At 41.9% G+C, this 19460-nt stretch overlaps 1 protein-coding gene across 2 annotated transcripts in view; it reads left to right on the top strand.

Annotated features, from left to right (window-relative positions):
- The window catches only part of SLC8B1 (solute carrier family 8 member B1), a 35381-nt gene that overhangs the window by 13261 nt on the left and 2660 nt on the right, over positions 1–19460 (top strand). For both annotated transcript variants that reach the window (XM_051972836.1, XM_051972835.1), the window contains exons 3-15: positions 3458–3610; positions 3821–3873; positions 4183–4241; positions 4981–5085; positions 5180–5347; positions 5503–5613; positions 6953–7003; positions 10274–10404; positions 11875–12016; positions 13672–13793; positions 15067–15220; positions 15907–15987; positions 18051–18115. In XM_051972836.1, the coding sequence (XP_051828796.1) occupies positions 3458–3610; positions 3821–3873; positions 4183–4241; positions 4981–5085; positions 5180–5347; positions 5503–5613; positions 6953–7003; positions 10274–10404; positions 11875–12016; positions 13672–13793; positions 15067–15220; positions 15907–15987; positions 18051–18115 (1395 nt within the window). The remainder of the gene's footprint in view (positions 1–3457; positions 3611–3820; positions 3874–4182; positions 4242–4980; positions 5086–5179; positions 5348–5502; positions 5614–6952; positions 7004–10273; positions 10405–11874; positions 12017–13671; positions 13794–15066; positions 15221–15906; positions 15988–18050; positions 18116–19460) is intronic.

Raw genomic sequence — 19460 nt, 5'->3', positions numbered from 1 at the left:
ACTGAACAAGTCATTAGGCTTCCCTGGAAGCCTCCTTTGTAAAGGGAGGAGATCAGATTGGATGGCTTTTGAGGGATTTATGGGTTTAAAATCATAATACAATAGGACCATAGGTCTAGAAGTACATGGGATTCCAGAATCTTTTTAGTTTGATGTCCTTTTATGGTAGGAAAGACTGAGGCCCAGGGATCATCATACCTAGAGCTGTTAAATTCAACCTTCCTCCTCTCACATATAAGGATACTGAGATTCAGGGATTTGAAAGCACTTACTTGCCCAAGGAAGTAAGCCTCAGGGGTGGGATTAGAACTCACTTCTTCTGATGGCAGAGTCAGGAGACTTCTGGGGTTTTACCTGGCTTCTCAGCAACTTGGACATGTGCTGATTGTGTCTTCCAGAACCTGGTATGCTTTTGGTTTTGGGTCTCCGGTGCTTTTCAGGTAGTAGGTGCATAATAATTGTTTGTCGATTGATGGAAAGTAGGAAAGATCTGAATGGGCAATGGTATAGCAATGGCAGAGGAAGGGAAAGTGCTCCCTCCACTTTGGAGATCACAGGACCAGGCTGAGATACCTGCTTACCCCAGTGGATGAAGGGCCATTCCTGAGGCTTTCAATGGTACTTGGGTCTGAGGCCAAAAAACATCCTTTCTCTGGAAGGATCATCTTTCTGTTCCTCCAAAGTAGTGCACAGATAATCATTCTGAGTGTTTGTATGACCACTGAAAACTTGTGCGATCTCATTTAAGTCTTACAACAAACAGTCTTGGAGGAAAGCGGCTTATTAACCCCACTTTACAGATGAGGAAACTGAGAAGACCTCAGTATCATAGATTTAGAGCTAAGCAGGACCACATCTAGAATGTAACGCTTCATATTTACAGATGAGGAAACTGAGGCATCGTCTCACCTCTATATCCCAATGTGGAAGGAACTGTCCCTCCGAACCTAACCTCAAGCATTTACTAGCCTGGGCACAGCACTGGACCTTTCTCTGACTCAGTTTCCTCCTCTGTTAATGGAGGTTGGACTTTTCAGCACCAAAATGATGATCCTTTGATTCCCCCCTTTCTGCTTTTGGGATCTTCAAGAACCCAGCACAGGATGAGGTGGACAGATTAGTCACGAACACAAGTGGATTCTTATCAAGTAGGCTGTGTAAATGATCAACGCTGTGAGCAGTGAGGAACCATCCAAGAAAGGATGTTCACAGGATCCTAGGTTGGACCTGTAATCAGGGATCACTTCAGCCACTTGGGGTCCTTGGTGAGGTTCTATTTGTAAACATGTGTAAAGTGCATTGAACATCTTAAAGTAATTTTTAATGGCTAACTTTTATTACTATGATAATTAGTGTCATTACTGTTACAATTACTATTCCTACTATTGATTTTACTATCACCATCACCATTAATATTACCGTTACTATAACTTGTAGCACTATACCTATTAACATTACTATTACCATTACTATGACTGTTAGTATTACTGTTGCTGTTACAATTATCATTACTAGTATTCCAATTGTCATTATTACTACTATCACCATCACCATTAATTTTACTGTTACTGTAACTTTACCACCATAACTATTAACATTACTGTTACCATTACTATGACTGTTAGTATTACTCTTGCTATTGCAATTACTGTAACAATACTGAGTATTACTATTACCATCATTTTTAGTATTATTGTTGCTTTTATCACTATATACTCTGACTCTTGGCATTATTGTTGCTACTACAATTACTGTTACTAATACTCTGAGTGTTACTATGACAATTACTGTTAACATGGTCACTCCAAATTTTGGTGAAGATGAGGGGAGTAGAAAGGACTAGGAGTCAGGTTTCTGGAGGAGGATTTGCTCGGATTGGATTTTTGTTTGTAGAATAAGAATCTCAGTCCTTGTTTTTGTGTATAGGATAGATGCCCAGATTAGATGTCTGTGGCTGGCAGTAGAGGAGCACTGAGGAATATAATATACCCCAAGCCCTCAAGATTTTTGGCTGGGTATCCACCCTACTTCAGCTACAATGTGCCAGGAGGGATTTCTCTTTAAGCTAACTAAGAAATGATTTTTTGAACAGAGAGGAGAATATTGCAAATTAATGTTATTACTCAAGTGATGCAGCATTAAAATTAGAGTTCCTCACTTTGGGTATTATTATGAGTATTGTTATTTTTAGTACTATTATTATCACTATCATTATTGTTGTTGTTACTATTTTAACTATTATTGTTATTATTACTAGTACTAGTATTCCTATTCCTATTATAACTATTACCACTCCAATTAGTTTTACCACTATTGCTATTACTATTGTTATTAGCAGTAGTTACTGTTACTATTATTGCTATCATCATTATTACTACTATTACTGTTATTATTGGTATTCCTGTTACTACAGCTACTATTACTGATACTATCACTGTTACCTTTACTATTATTACTATCATCATAACTAGTGTTACTATTACTATTATCATCATTATTATCACTGTTACTATTACTATTGTTATGGGTATACTATTACTATTATTGTTGTACTATTTTAACTATTACTGTTATTATCCTTGATGTACATACTATTCTTATTCCTATTATTACTATCATGATTAGTATTATATTATTGTTATTATCACTAGTTACTGCTACTATTATTGCTATCATCGTTATTATCACTGTTATTGTTGGTATTCCTGTTACTACTACTACTATTATTACTGATGCCATCACTGTTATCTTTACTATTATTACCATCATGATTCCTATGATTACTATTATCACACTTACTATCACTGTTATTGTTACTATTGGTATAGGTATACTACTGTTACTATTATTGACACTGTCACTGTTACCTTTACTATTATTACTATAATATCATCATAACTAGTGTTACTATTACTATTATCATCATTGCTATCACTGTTACTATTACTATTGTTATGGGCATGCTCCCATTACTATTATCGATACTATCTCTGTTACTTTTACTATAGTTACTATCATTATTACTATTATCACTGTTACTATTACTATTGGCATGGGTATATTGTTATTGATACTATCACTGTTACTATTCCTAGTATCATCATTATTAATATTATTTTTTTTTTTATTATTACTGCTGCTATTGCTGTTACTTCTATTACTACGATTACTGTGGCTACTACTACTGCTGCTACTACTGCTATGATTGTAGTTGGAAGGGACTTCAGAGTCCATCTAAACTATGTGCTCTCACCAGTTTTACAGATAAGAGATAGGGCTGGAAGGGGTGTGGGAGGAATTGGAACGTTATGTGCTGGGACAACATTGCCAGCAGCTAGCCATGGGAGAGGCTGGGAGACCAGGTAGGGGAAGGCTGTTGTGACTGGGTTCTAGCTCCTTTTCCCCCAGAGCTGGGGTGGATTTCCCTGACTTCTTTCCCCCTTTTCTTCCCTTACAGTGTAGGAAGGTGCACAACCTGACCGTCTCTGAGAGATGTGACTTTGTCCAGACCAACCCAGACTGCCAGACTGAGCGTGGATACGTCAACTACCTCAAAGGCATCTTCTGCCTCTTCTCCCCGGAACTCCTGCCTTTAGTGGTCATTCTCTATGTGAGGCTTTATCCTTGGTGGGAGGCTGACCTCCCTCTCTCCTTCACACAGGCACCCTAAGGAGCAGGGGCTGGGTGGGGGATGAGCCTCAGCTTATGGGACCCAGAGGGCTTCCAGGTGTCAGAACTGCTCAGTCTGGGGGCAGGGGTTAGTTGAGTAGGGGAGCCCCTTCCTTACCCCAACCCTAATTTTTCTTTATTTCTGGGTTAGGTATTCTGGCTGTTTTATCTCTTTCTGTTCCTTGCTGTCACAGCTGAGAAGTTGTAAGTCTATCCTTTCCCAGACTTAGAATGGAGTGGTGGAGGATGGATGGAGGGGCGAGGGGGCGGTCTACACCCCTGGAGTGGGAGGAAAGGATGTGGGGTTACAGAGGAGGCTGTAGAACTGGGTAGAGACTGGGTGAGAGTCGGAACCTTGTTAGGTCCCCCTGTATCCACTATGTGACATGGTTGCTTAAGGCCCAAAGAGAGCCCATAAATGTCATTAGCCATGGTGAGCTGGGAGAAATAGGCCTGCTATCTCAGTGAGCGTCTTGCCCAGGGAGGCTTCAGGATCCATGTTTCTCCTTGCAGTTTCTGCCCCAACTTGTCAGCTATCTCCACCATCTTGAAGCTTAGCCACAATGTGGCAGTATCCTTTTCAGTGATGGTTGTTCGGGAGGATGCCCTGGAAAAAGGAGTTGGGATCAGGGGAATAAATGGAAAGGTCTTGGGAATGGAAAACAGTAAAAAATGGAAAAAGAGCCTGGAGGATAGAGATTAGATTGGAGGAATAAGGAAGAAGCTAAGGGGGAAGGAAGGAAAAGGCTAAAGAGAAAACTGGGAGAATAAAGAGAAGGCTGGAGTGATGGGGAAGGAGAGAGCTAGGAAAATGGAGAAATGGCCTAGGAAATGGGAGGCCAAGCATAATGAAAAGGGAATGTCTAGAGGTTTGGGAGAGAGGAGTCGGAATTCTGGGGTCATGGGAAGGAGGGAAGTCTGGGGTTATGGGGAGAACTTGGGTCCTAGGAGAATTGGGGAGTCATAGGAAAGAGAACTCTGGGGTCCTAGAACACAGCCTGAGAGAAAAAAGAAAAGACCCAGCAGACAGAGGCCGGCCAAGGAGCCTGGAAGGGTCTGGGAAAGTCTAGGGGATGATGAGGATATGGAAGATTGGGAGCCTGGACAACAGGCGGAGAACAGTGGTCCAGAAGAGTGCTTAGGGGAAGGCCCCACAGCTGGACAGAGCCCCTGGAGCTGAGGAAAATGGGCAAGATTGGGATTCTGGGCTGGAAGCTCTGGGAGAAAGTCCCAGGGAATCACTCGTGCCTGGGAGGGGTTGGAACCGCTGCCGCCCTTGCAGGAACTTTCCTTGACCTGGCCCTCTCCATGGTGTTACCTTCTTGGCCTTTGGCAATGGGGCCCCTGATGTCTTCAGTGCGCTGGTGGCTTTCTCCAACCCCCACACGGCTGGGCTGGCCATCGGAGCACTCTTCGGTATGGAGTCAGGGCGGGCAGGCGGCTGCTGGGAGGAGCTCCGGGAGGGGCTGCGGCCCAGCCTGACCCAGGGGCGCCATCTTGGTCCCCTCAGGTGCTGGCGTGCTGGTCACCACAGTGGTAGCCGGCAGCATTGCTATCATCCGGCCCTTCACGGCGGCCTCCAGGCCCTTCTTTAGAGACATAATTTTTTACATGGTGGCCATCTTCCTGACCTCCACCGTGCTGTACACAGGCAAGATCACTCTGGGCTGGAGCCTAGGTAAGCCTGCAAGCTGGGGAATGGAGGCCCAGTTCCTGTTGCAGGGGGAGGGAAAGGGGTTTGGACTAGCAGTGGGCCAATGAAAGTAGTGGGGGGGGAAGGGGCATCCTGGGGGATGCTGGGACCTTAGGCTTCTTTCACCTACGTGCTGGCAGGTTACCTGGGCTTTTACCTCTTCTATGTGTTCACTGTGGTCCTCTCCACCTGGATATATCAGCGGCAGAGTGTGTCAGCGTTCATCCCCACCCAACCCAGCCCCCCACCAGGTAAGGGGGGGTCTCTGCCTTGAGGAGGGCAGCACTCTAAGGAGTGGGAGGCAGTGGATTCCAGGATCTTGTCTCCCTTCTCCCCTGACCCTTTGCTCCTTCTCAGCTTGGCCTTCCTAGACCTGCTTCCAGCAGGTAATTGGAGAGGGGCCTGGAAGGGACCTCAGAGGCCATCCTGAAGCCCCACCTCACTTTAGCCATGAGGGATCTAAGGTCCAAGCATAGGCCTTGCCCAGAGTCACACAGGACTAAGTGGAGGAGCTGGGATTTGACTTTAGCAACAGTGTCAAGTGTAGACACCAATCAGGATATCATTTAGTTGTTATTCTATCACATCAAAGCTTCATGACCCCATTTGGAGTTTTCTTGGCAAAAATAGCAGTTTACTATTTTGTTCTTCAGAGTATTCCCATTTTATAGATGAAGAAACAGAGTAGTGAGTGTCTAAGGCCAGATTGGAACTCAGCTTCTCCTTTCCCCCTTTTTTCCAAGCCATTCTACCCACAAGGTCTCAATTTGATCCTCAAAACAACCCTGTGCAGGAGATGCTATTGTTATCCTCCTTTTACAGATGGGGAAACTGAGTCTAAGAGAAGTTTAAGAGTTAGGAGGGCCCCGAGAGAGAAACTAGCCCATCTCACCCACACCCGAACAGGGAGCTTGTCTATGGTAGAACTTAGAGCTAGAGCTGAAAGGTATGTTAGCGCTTTTTGAGTCCTTCCCCTTATTTTTTCAGATGAGGAAATTGAGGAAAAGGTTAATGTCTTTTCCAAGGTGATGCAGAATATGAACCAAAACTAAGATTTGAACCCATATCTTGAGTCTCCAATTGAAATGCCCCCTCCGGTATATGATGATTTCCTCTTGTCCTGAAAAGCATTCCTCTGGTGGTTGCCAGAGGAAGAACTCAAGCGATCAGGAACCCGTCACTACCGATCTGTCCGAGGCTAGACCCGTCCCAGCGTCTCCTCTCCACCCTTTCATGCTTGCCCGAACGTGGCAGCTGCTTCTTTTTAGACAGGGGCAAAGGGACTGATCTCTGTCCCCTTCCCCTCCGGGAGGCCCATGGAGCTCACCTGCTGATTATGTCAGATGCAGGGTTAACATCGAGAGTTCCAGCAGGTTCTTTCCCCTATTGGTCATTGCCTAGTCTTGTTCCTTCATCTCTCTTCAGGGTCTTATTTCCCCAGATAGACTAGAAGGTCCCAGAGGCAGGGACCTGGTGTCTTTTGTTTATCCAAGACCAGCCCATGGGCACAGCGGATACTTGGTAACTTTGACTAACTCTCTGAAGAAGTGAATGGGTGAGTGAGTGACCTTCTCCTTCTCACCTATACAGTATCGAAATCAGAGGATGGGAATTCTTCTGTGACCAACAGCTATGATTATGGCAAGTTACCTTAATATTTTTATATTATTATATTTATTTTATTATTATATTTATTATTATACCACAATATTATCAATTATGGTAACTGATAATAAAAACAACATCAATAATAATAAATAAATAAGAACAAACTCTTCCATCCCCAACAGCTATGATTATGGTAAGTCTGGGTGGGGTAATTGACAATTACAACAGCAATAATAATAAATATATAAAATAAGAACAAACTCTTCCATCCCCAACAGCTATGATTATGGTAAGTCTGAGTGGGGTAATTGATAATAACAACAACGTCAATAATATAAATAAATAAGAACAAACTCCTCCATCCCCAACTGCTACAGTAAGTCTGGGTGGGGGTAATTGATAATAACAATAATGTCAATAATAATAAATAAATTAGAACACACTCCCATCTCCAATAGCTATGATTATGGTAAGTCTGGGTGGGGTAATGTCAATGTTAAACAATGGCAATAATAATAAATAAATAAGAACAAACTCCTCCATCCCCCACAGCTACGATTAAGGTAAGTCTGGGTAGGGTAATTGACAATAACAACAGCAATAATAATAAATATATAAAATAAGAACAAACTCTTCCATCATCAATAACTATGATTATGATACGTCTAAATGAGGGTTAATAATAATAATAAGTAACAATAAACTTCCAACAGCTTGATTTTGCTAAGTCTGGGTGGGGTAATGTCAATGTTAAACAATGGCAATAATAATAAATAAATTAGAACAAACTCCCATCCCCAATAGCTACAGTAAGTCTGGGTGAGTAATTGATAACAACAACAGTGGCAATAATAATAAATAAATAAGAACAAACTCTTCCATCCCCAACAGCTACGATTAAGGTAAGTCTGGGTAGGGTAACTGACAATAACAACAGCAATAATAATAAATATATAAAATAAGAACAAACTCTTCCATCATCAATAACTATGATTATGATACGTCTAAATGAGGGTTAATAATAATAATAAGTAACAATAAATTCCAACAGCTTGATTTTGCTAAGTCTGGGTGGGGTAATGTCAATGTTAAACAATGGCAATAATAATAAATAAATTAGAACAAACTCCCATCCCCAATAGCTACAGTAAGTCTGGGTGGAGTAATTGATAACAACAACAGTGGCAATAATAATAAATAAATAAGAACAAACTCTTCCATCCCCAACAGCTATGATTATGGTAAGTCTGGGTAGGGTAATTGACAATAACAACAGCAATAATAATAAATATATAAAATAAGAACAAACTCTTCCATCATCAATAACTATGATTATGATACGTCTGAATGAGGGTTAATAATAATAATAAGTAACAATAAACTTCCAACAGCTTGATTTTGCTAAGTCTGGGTAGGGTAATTAATAATAACAACATCAATCAATAAATAAAATAATAAAAACTTCCGTGGCCAACAGCTATGATTATGAATGGGGTTAATAATAATAAAATAAATAACAAAAAACCAATTCTAACAGCTATGATTGGGCTAAGTCTGGATGGGATAATAATAACATTGATGATGATAAATAAAAACAATAGGATTTATAGTACAGAAAAAGAATGCTAGATGTGGAACGAAGCAGGGTTTAAATCCCAGCTTGGTGTGACTTTAGGTAAGTCATTTAACCACTCTGGATCTCTGTTTTCTCTTCTGGTAAATGAGTGGATTGGATTAGGTAAATTCTGAAGTCTTTGGCTGTTTTATGCTTATGATAATAATCTGAGAGTTACCATGTGGTCTCCCTACATTTGGTAGAGTGGAAAGATGCTATGGGAAGAGGAGGAGCTTTTTCTCTAGAAGGATCATGGATCCATAATTGGCCCAGTGATTATGTTGATTATATTATTATTATATTATATATTATAATAAGATTATTTTTATGTCTTTATGTGTCAGGAACTGTGCTAGGCAATGGGAATAGGGAGAAAGTAAAACAGCTCCTGCTTTCCAGGAACTTGCATTAGTCACCTCATTCTGTCCTCTATGGGAATGGTGGGATAGAAGGAGGTAACGAATAATTAGAGATCACATGCAAACGAAAAACAGACTTTGGGGGAAGGGCACAAGTTTTATGGGTACAGGTTGCTGGGTCAATTTAAGCATCCTCCTGTCTCACTCTGGTTGAGTAACAGCAGGAGTCAAGCAAATGCCCTGAGGATAGCAATCTTCAAGCATTTATTAAGCACCTCTTATGTCCCAGGCTCTATGCTAAGCACTAGGAATACAGAGAAGTCTATAAGCATTTATTAAGCACCTCTTATGTCCCAGGTACTGTACTAAGCACTGGGGATTCCGAGAAGTCTACAAGCATTTATTAAGCACCTCCTTTGTGCCAGGCACTAAGCATCGGGGATACAAAGAAAGATAAAATTAGTGCCTGCCTAATCCAATCCAATCCAATCCAATATTTATTAAGTGCCTGCCATAAACCAAGGATTGTGCTAAGTGTTGAGGATATAATTAATAAAAAGACAGTCCCTTCCTTTAAGGGGCAACAATTCAATGAGGGAGATGACATGCAAACAGTTCTGGACAAAGAAGCCCTGTATGGGGTAAAGTGGAGATAATCAGGGGACAGAAGGCACCATAGTTCTCATTGAAAAGAGTGAAAAGTTTACTTTCTCTCTCTGTCTCTCTCTGTGTCTGTGTTTCTGTCTCTGTGTCTCTGTCTCCCTCTGTCTTTTATCTTTCTGTCTCTCTATGAAATGAATCATAGATTTAGAGTTGGGAGAGATATATTCATCCAACTTTCTATTTTGCAGAGTCCCAGAGAAGGAAAACGATCTGATTTACATCACACACACACACACACACACACACACACACACACACACACACACACACACACACATAGAGACATATTAAGGGGCTTAACTGAGATTCGAACCCAGGATCTTTCACTGCAGCAAAACACAAAAGTCCTCTGCTTAGAGTAGCCACTGCGGTTAGGTGAAGGAAATTCAGTCCCAGACTGAGGACCAGGGAAGCTCCCAGATGGGAATACTGGGGGCCTTCAGTCATCCAGCAATTAGTAAGCTCCTATTGTGTTCCAGATACTGTGTTGATTTCCTGGAAAGGCAAAAAAAAAAAAAAAAAAAAGTCTGTGTCTTCAAGGAGTTTATGGGGGAAGACAAATATTAAACTACAAGATCCATCCAGTGTAAATGAAGGTGATCTTATTGAGAACCAACTTACCTGAAGAGAGATGGGGAAGTCTTACCTGATCCTTACTTTCTGCAGCGGATGAGTACAAACCCCAGTTCCACAGTGGAGAGTCCTTATCTCGGATCCTGTCTCAGTCCCTCAACCCCCTGGACTACCAGAAGTGGAAGCGGAAACCCTGGTATTGGAAGCTGCTTAAAATCTTCAAGGTAGTTGGGGTAGGGGGTGGGGAGTTAATAAACTAACATTTATTAAACTCCTGCTGTGTGCCAGGCACTATGATAAGCACTGGAGGGACAAAGAAAGGCAAAAAAAGGTTCCCTCAGGAAACTCCCAGTCTAATAACTCCCAGTCTAGACATGCAAACAATAAAGACAGAAAAGTTTATTTGTCCATTGTCCAGATGGGATAGCTGAGGCTCAGAAAGATTTTCCTAGGTCCCATATGAGTCAGTATATTCAGTGTTTTACATATTACACTAACAACTAATATGTTAGTAAATGTTTATTGTTGTGGCTCAGTCGTTTATTAGTTGTGGGTGACACAGTGCCTTAACCCAACTCTGTGAGCTCTCTGAGAGCAAGGACTGAGGTTTGGGGGTTTTGGGTTGGTTGATTGGTTTGGTTGTTTTTTTGGGGCCTTTCTATGTATCCCGACTTAGTATAATGCCAGAAATGTTTGGTGACTGACACATAGCAGGTATTTAATAAATGCTTGGTCACAGACTGACTGGTGCTTAATAAATACTTGATGACTAATATAGTAGGTGCTCAATAAGTGCTCAATTGACACATAGCAAGTGCTTAATAAATACTTCCTCATTGTTTTGCTTTCATTGCTAGAAGGTTTTTCCTTCATCTCAAGCCTAAAATTTGTCTGCAGTTTTTATCCACTGTTTCTAGCTCTGTCCTCTGAGCCTAAGAGGGAGACTAGGAATGGACTGATGATTTCAGGGGGACAGGAAGCCTTCAGTTCTAGCAAGTCAGCTCCTGCTCTGCCACCTTTGAATCCTGGGGAACCCGAGAGCTTAAGGGACTCTCCTAGGGTCCCACAGTCAGAATTAGTCAGAGGCCGGGTTTCTGGTCATTATACATTCTCTCAGTCCAATTGGATAATTCTAATTCAACTCTTAAGGGTGCCTATTATATTCTACCCCTTCTCCCCAATCCCCCTTTCCTTAGTCAGCCCCTCAATAAGCATCTATTAAGTGCCTACTATGTGTCGGGCACTCTGCTAAGGGCTAGGGGTACAAAGAAAGGCAAAAATACAGACCCCGTGCAAATGATTATATATGTACAGGGGATGTCTAATGGAAATGAAGTCATCCCGGGGGGAAGGCTCTAGCAGGAAGCGGGACCCTGGAAAGGCTTATAAAGGTATCCGAGCTGAGTCTTGAAGTTGTAGCTGGCGAGGAGGGACAGGGTGGGCGGCTGCCTCTCCAGGCCTGATCCCCTTTCAGTGTAACCTCCGGCCACCTCGGCTGCTCTCCTGCACCGCCTCCAGCCGGTCATTATCCTAAGCTGAGGAGCCCAGAACTAACCCCAGGGTGGGCTGGATGGAACAAAGACCTGCGGGAATAGCGTCTCCGAGCTGTTCTCCTCAACTGTCCTTGGTTCTTAGCTTCCAGAAGTGACCGTCCAGCTTTTTCTTTCTGACCCGTTTTTGTGTCCTGGGGCCAGATGCCGGCAGAGTTTCTGCTGCTGCTCACGGTGCCTCTTGTGGACCTGGACAAGGAGGATCAAAACTGGAAACGGCCCCTCAACTGTCTCCATCTGATCACCAGCCCCGTGGTCTGTGTCATGACTCTGCAGTCCGGAATGTGTGAGTGTCCCATAGTCACTGTTGTATCTTATTCTGGTCCAATGGGACCATTGGGTCCTGAACTGCTATAATAATAACATGAAATTAATAATAATAATAACAAAAACAGTCATAATGAGGATGATGATGATGATGATACTAACAATAAATAATAATAACAAACAATTAATGTGCTAAAGACTGGGGACACAAAGTTGGAAATGACATATACCGCCCCCTCTTAAGTTTGAATGTAGAGAGGAAGTGAGAGGGAAAAAAGGTCAATGGGCGATCAACCAACATATTTAAGCAATGGGGATACTGAGGCCCTCGGTGGGCTTACATTCTAATGGTAAAGGGAAAAAAGCAAGCATTTATTATGCACCTACTAAGTGCTAAATGTTTTACAAATAGTAGCTCTTTTTGGGGAGGGAATGCTAATAATAATAACTATTATGACTATTATGCCTTATATTTTAATTTATTGCTGTCCAGTCATTTCAGTCATGACCAATTCATCATGGCTCCATTTGGGGTTTATTTGGCAGAGATATTGGAGCACATTTTACAGATGAGCTAATTGAGGCAAACAGGGTGAAGGGTCTTGTCCAGGGTCAAACAGCTAGGAAGTGTGTGAAATCAGGTCTTCCTGATTCAAGGCCCAAAACTCTTAACTATTGCCTATATATTTTTATAGCACCTACTATGTGCTTAGCACAGTGCCTGGCACATAGTAGGTATTATGAAAATTTACACTTCCGACCTGGTCTTAGGTGGCTCTCTGAGTGTTTCTTTATCTGTGAACCAGAGAGAGTCTGGACCCACTGACTTTCTGAGATCACTTCTCTCTCTCAATACAGATCGGGAATCTAAAGGGAAGCTCCTTCCCTCCAGGGGGTGTACATTCTGTTCTGTTTACAGCCAGGGTGGGCGGGTAACTCCCCCTGGGCATCCATGCCTCAGTGACAACATGGGGGTGACAACAGCACCTACCTCACCAGGTTGTGCAAATCAAATGAATGTTTGTAAAGTGTTTAATACAGTGCCTAGCACATAGTGGGTATTTAATGTTCATTTCCTCCCGGCACAGTGCCTCGCATACAGCAGGTGCTTAGTGAATGCTTGTTACTTTCTGAAAGAGTGCCTGGCACATAGTAGGTGCTTAATAAATGTTCCCTCTTAGCACAGTGCCTAGCATACCATAGGTGGTTAATGAATGCTCCTTACCTTCTGTCACGACATAGAGTAAGTATTTAATACAGGTTTGTTCCTTCTGAGCACAGTGTCCAGCATACAGTAAGTGCATAGTAAATGCTTATTCCCTTCTAGTATAGTGCCGAATAAGTACTTGTTACATTGATTGATTGGCATCCAGGTTCCTCTTGATCCCAACTCTACACTCACTCACTCTGCCCAGGGTGAGTTAAAACCCAGTGGTTTGTGGCTGATAAAAAGCTGTTTATGTTGTTTTCAGGTGCAGGGGGAGAATGTTTCCGGGGTTGGGGTGGGAGCATCTATTCCCGGGACTGGTTTGTAATTTCAGTGGGGGAGGGGGATAGGAGAGAGGGAGTCTGCGCTCTCCCCTCTGCTCGCCCTAAGAAGGCTTCCTGGGTGCAAGCTCTCTCTCCTGCTGAGAGATGTCCCAGGAGGGTCCTTGTCTCTTCCCTCTCCAACAGATGGATTCTATGAGATCCAGGGCATCTTCCCCATCTGGGGGGTCATGTTGCTGGTGGGCATCTTCCTTGCCTGCGTTACCTTCTTCATCACCTCCAACGACCGACCTCCCAGGTTTTACCGGGTAAGAGGCGCCTTTCCCCCCATTCCTGGCACCAGGGCGAAGGAAAGCATGTTAAAATAAAGTAAAAAACAATTAACAGGATGCAAGGATTAAGGCCATTTTTAATGTAATAGTGATTTAAGCATTTATGAGTGCCTGCTGCCAGGTGCTTATCTCATGTGACTTTAGGAAGTGGGTGCTGTTATTATCCCCACTTTGCAGATGAGGAAACTGAGGCAGACAGGTTATTGACTTTGCCCAAGGTCAAACAATTAAGTGGCTTAAGACTGGATTTGAACTCATCTTCCTGATCCAAGAATTTAATCACTGTGCCCCTAACACCTCACAGAACTGTTGTTCTAGAGGCCTTAATCTGGGATTGGTGAACTTTTTTAACAAATTATTTTGATAATTGTATTTCAGTACTCGATTTCCTTTGCAATTCTTTGAATTTCAATTTATTTTGTGCATTTAAGACATTATTAAAATGGGAAAATCCATAGATTTCACCAGACTATTGCCCAAGGGGTCTAAAACACAGAAAAGATTTGAGAAATCTTGATCTGATCCCATCCCCTCATTTTACAGATGAGGAAACTGAGGCTCAACTGACACCGTCACAGGGCTAGAATATGGCAAAGGGAGATTAGGGTTTGGACACGGGGGATTCAATGTCCTTGCCATTATTCTCCACTGACTTGATTTCATTTGTATATTCTCCCTCTTTGCTTCCTTCACTTCTCCCCACCCTATACCATATATCCCTCCCTTTCTTCCTATCCTTTCCTCTCTCTTTTCCCCTCTCTCCCTGCCCCTTTATCTCCCCTTCTATCCCTTCCTCCTTCTTTTCCTTCCCCCTTCCCTCCTTTCCTCTTTTCTCTGTCTCTTTCTTCCTCCTTTCCTCTTTTCTCCCTTTCCCTCTCACCCTTCTCCTTCTCTCTTCCTTTCCTTTCCTCTCCCTCTCTCCCTATCTCTTCTTCTTTCTTTTCTCTTTCTCTCCCTTTCTCTTTCTTCCTCTCCTCCACTGTTTCCCCTTCTTCTCCTCTCCTTCCATCTCTCCTTCCCTCTTCTCTTTCTCTGTCCCCCTCTTCTCCATCTCTCCTTCCCCTTCTCTCCTTTCCCTATCACTTCCCTCCCTCTGTCTGTCTCCCTCTCCCCCCAAATCTCTCCTTCCCTCTTTTATCTCTCTGTCCCTACCTCCCTCTCCCTCTCTACCCCTCTCTCTCTGTCTCTTTATTTCTTTGTCCCTCTCCATCTCTCTTTCTCTCTGTCTCTCTCCCCCTCCCTTCCGCAGCTCTTTGCCTTCCTGGGCTTCTTTGTCAGCGCCCTTTGGAGCAACGCGGCGGCCACTGAAGTGGTGAATGTCCTAAGTTCTTTGGGTATCATCTTCCAGCTCAGCAACACCATCTTGGGGCTGACTCTGCTTGCCTGGGGGAACAGTATTGGTGGTAAGGTTGTCAGGCGCAGGCCTGGGCTCACCCAGTTCTTGATCCTTTTTCGTTTGGGTTTATTATTTAACAGTCTCCATTTACATTGTTCTTGTTCCTGGGCATTTTCCTGGTTCTGCTCACTTTACGCTGCATCATTTCCCATGACTCTTCCCTTATATCTTCTGAGCCAGCTGGGTGGCAGTGCCCTCTCCAGCTCCCCTTTCTCTCGCCCTCTCCCTCTCTTCTCTCCTCAGACCTCGGTCTTGCTGTCCAGTCTGTGCCCTCTCCTTCACTCAGGGCAATGTGGCGTAGTTGATCGAGCATTAGACTTGGAGTCAGTCCTTCATATCTTACCTCTCAGCTTTTTAGTAGCTCTGTGACCCTAAACCAATCACATAATTTCTCTGCACCTGTAAAGTGATGGGGTTTGGACTAAGTAGTCTCTGAGGTCCCTTCTAATTCTTAATCTGTTATGCCATTTGTTAGCAAATTTTATTCCCTCAAATTGTCACGTGTATATACCAATGTTTACATGTTGTAGCTCTCCAGGAGAATGTAAGCATGGGCCGTAATCCCTTCCTTTGCATCCCTGGAACTTAACAGTTCTTGGCTTACAGCAGATACTTAATAACTTTTCTGTTCTTGATGGATGGAGAGCTTGGGTTCATGGTGCCTTCTTGAACCACTCTTTCCTTTTCTTGCAGATGCCATCTCAGATCTCACTCTGGCACGGCAGGGGTACCCACGGATGGCCTACTCAGCCTGCTTTGGGGGCATCATCTTCAGTATCCTTTTAGTGTCTGACACCCATCATTCAGTGTTTCTGCTAAAATTTCCCAAGTCACAGTTCCTGGGATGGGAATGGGAGGAAGGAAAGGACACAATCCTTGTGCTGCCTTCTGTCTCCTGTGTGAGCTGATTTCATGTGCACTGAAATCTAGGATCCCAACAGAGGCTCTTAAAAAAAAACAGATTAGAAATGATTTTCATGAGTTATTATTATTATTTGTTTATTATTAATTTTTTTTGGTTAATAGCAGCACCAGCTACAGTAGTACTAGTACTACTAGTAGTAATAGCAGCACCTATAGTAGTAGAAGTTATAGTGGTAATAGTAGTTGCAGCAGCATTAATAGGAGTAATAGCAGCTGCTACAATAGTAAGTAGTAGTAGTAGTAGTAGTAGTATAGTAGTAGTAGCAGCAGCAACAACAACAGCTATAGTAGTATAGTATATAATATAATTGTATAGTAATAGCTGTAACAGTAGTAATAGTAAGCATTAGTAGTAGTACTAAGTAGTTTAGTAACAGCTGCAATAATAGCAGTAGTAAGTAATAGTAGTAGTAGTAGGTTGTTGTGGCAGCAACAATAGTAGTAATAGTAAGTAATAGTAGTTGCAGAAGTTATAGTAGTAGTAGTAATCAATAGTAACAGCAGCAATAGAAATAGCAGTAGCAGTAAAAATAGTAGCAGCAGATGTAGTAATAGTAGTGGTAGCAGTAGTAGTAGTAGTAGTAATAGCAGCAGCAGCTACAGTAGTCAATAGTAATACTAACATTAGCAGCAATAGCTGCAATAGTAGTAGTAGGTAATATGCAGTAGCAGTAGTAACAGCTATAGTAGTATAGTATATAATATAATTGCATAGTAATAGCTATAACTAGAGCAGTAGTAATAGTAAGCATTAGTAGTAGTACTAAGTAGTGTAGTAACAGCTGCAATAATAGCAGTAGTAAGTAGTAGTAGTAGTAGTAGGTTGTTGTGGCAGCAACAATAGTAGTAATAGTAAGTAATAGTAGTTGCAGAAGTTATAGTAGTAGTAGTAATCAATAGTAACAGCAGCAATAGAAATAGCAGTAGCAGTAAAAATAGTAGCAGCAGATGTAGTAATAGTAGTGGTAGCAGTAGTAGTAGTAGTAGTAATAGCAGCAGCAGCTACAGTAGTCAATAGTAATACTAACATTAGCAGCAATAGCTGCAATAGTAGTAGTAGGTAATATGCAGTAGCAGTAGTAACAGCAGCAATAGAAGTAGCAGTAGCAGTAAAAATAGTAGCAGCAGATGTAGTAGTAATAGTAGTAGTAGCAGAAGCTGTAGTAGTAGTAGTAGCAGCAGCAGCAGTTACAGTAGTCAATAGTAATACTAACATTAGCAGCAATAGTTGCAATAGTAGTAGTAGGTAATATGCAGTAGCAGTAGTAACAGCAGCAGTTAATAATAGGACCCGCTGCTGCAATAGTAGTAGTAGTAGGCAGTAGCAACAGTAGCAGTGATAGTAGTGGTAGCAGAAGCTGTAGTAGTAGTAGTAGTAATTATAGTAGGAGGGATAGATAGCAAGTAGCAGTAATAATAGTAATAATAGCAGCAGTGGTAGTAGTAAAGTAATAGTGGTAGCAGAATCTCCCTGATTTCAAATTCATCCTCAGACTAACTGTATGAACTTGGGCAAATCATTTTATCTTGTTTGTCTCAGTTTCCTCAGCTGGAAAATGAGCTGGAAAAGGAAATGCAAGATATTCTTTAAAAAAAAAAACCAAACCCAAAATCCCAACCTCAAATTCAAATGAGTTCATGAAAAGTTGGATATGATTGAATAACGAAAAGAAACCAAAAACTTTTTCATTCATTCTTACACAGAGATAAGACATGGGGAGAGGAAGTGCACCCAGTAAATTTTGCCCTGTCTCCAGCTTTTTCCTACCCTGTTTGACCTTATTTTGGCTCTGATTCCACTTGATTTTCTCTCTTGGGCCTATCACATGCACTTAAGATGTAAGAACACAATGGCAAGAAATAATTAATTTCTATCTACTGAATTCGTTATTTTGTCCTGAATGTGACTCCAGATATCCTGGTGGGTGTAGGTCTGGGCTGTGTGATGGAAATCACCAGAAGTAACACAGATGTGAAGGTAGGTTGTTGGATTCTGGGCAAAGAAACATTATGGTCATTCTGTAGAGCAACTGGGAACTATGACCATGGGCCTATAAAACCCTTCATACCCTTTGACCTAGCAATATCACTAGTAGGTCTCTATCTCAAAAGAGATAAAAAACAAAAAGAAAAAAGATCCACAGGTATAAAAGTATTTATAGCAGCTTTTTTTCTGGTGTGAAAATATTGGAAACTGAGGGAACGCTCATCAAGGAGGGAATGGCTGAACAACTTGTGGAATATGCTTGTGATGGAGTCCTACTGTGTGTAAGAAATGATGAGCAGGATGATTTCAGAAAAACCCAAACTTACACGAACTGATACAAAGTGAAAGGACAACATTGTACACAGAAACAGAAGCGCTGTGTGTATGTGTGATGATCACCTGTGACTATGAATCATCAGTGTCAAGACACTGTGATTCCAGACAAGTTACTTAGCCTCTCACTCCCTTCAAGGTTTATCTCTTAGTAGGAAAGTGACTCAGCCAAGACCATGGGGCATTATGTACCTCCCTGCATTCTAGTGGGTTATGTACCGAGGCCTGTTTATTATGGCACTCATAGACTTGTTTTAAAATTTCATTGAATTTCTATTGGTGCTTTAGGTTTCTATATTCTGAAAACAACCAGTTCGCAGTGAATAAGAATCCCCTGAAGTGGTCAAATGTGTTTGAATTTGCACTATATGAAGTTAAGAGTTATAGAAAATATAGTTTAATTAAATAAATTAAATTAAATGACTCTTTGATGAGCCTTTACAAATAGGTAAGAAAGCAAGCAAAAGGCAAAGGAGAAAAGAAAGACACTCAATTGAATGCAGAATTTCAGAGGACAGCAAGGATAGATGAGGTTTTCTTAAATGAGCAACTCGAAGAAATAGGATGGGAAAGACTAGATGTCCTCAAGAAAATAAAAACATCAAGGGAATATTTCATGCAAAAACAGGCCTGAAAAAAAGACAAAAATGGGAGGAATTTAGCAGAAGCAGAAGGGGTGGCAAGAATATACAAAAGAACTTCACTGGTGAGATTACTGATCCAGAACCAGACATCCTGCTGAAGGAAGTCAAGTGGGCAAACAATGGTGGAAGTGATGGAATTTAAAATTTAAAAAAAAATTTCATTTAAAATCTTCAAAGATGGAGGTGTTAAAAGTGTTTGCAGCATTCTATCTGCCAGCAAATTTGGAAAACTCAACGGGGCTACTGGATTGGAAAAGATCAATTTACAGCCTAATCCTAAATAAGGGTAATAACAAATAATGTCCAAATTACCAACAATTACATTCATTTCCCCCTACTGGCAAGGTTGTACTTAAGAT

This window comes from Antechinus flavipes, chromosome 1 (assembly GCF_016432865.1).
Source record: "Antechinus flavipes isolate AdamAnt ecotype Samford, QLD, Australia chromosome 1, AdamAnt_v2, whole genome shotgun sequence".
NCBI classification, from domain to species: Eukaryota; Metazoa; Chordata; class Mammalia; order Dasyuromorphia; family Dasyuridae; genus Antechinus; species Antechinus flavipes.
This window is presented reverse-complemented; position numbering and strand designations above follow the sequence as displayed.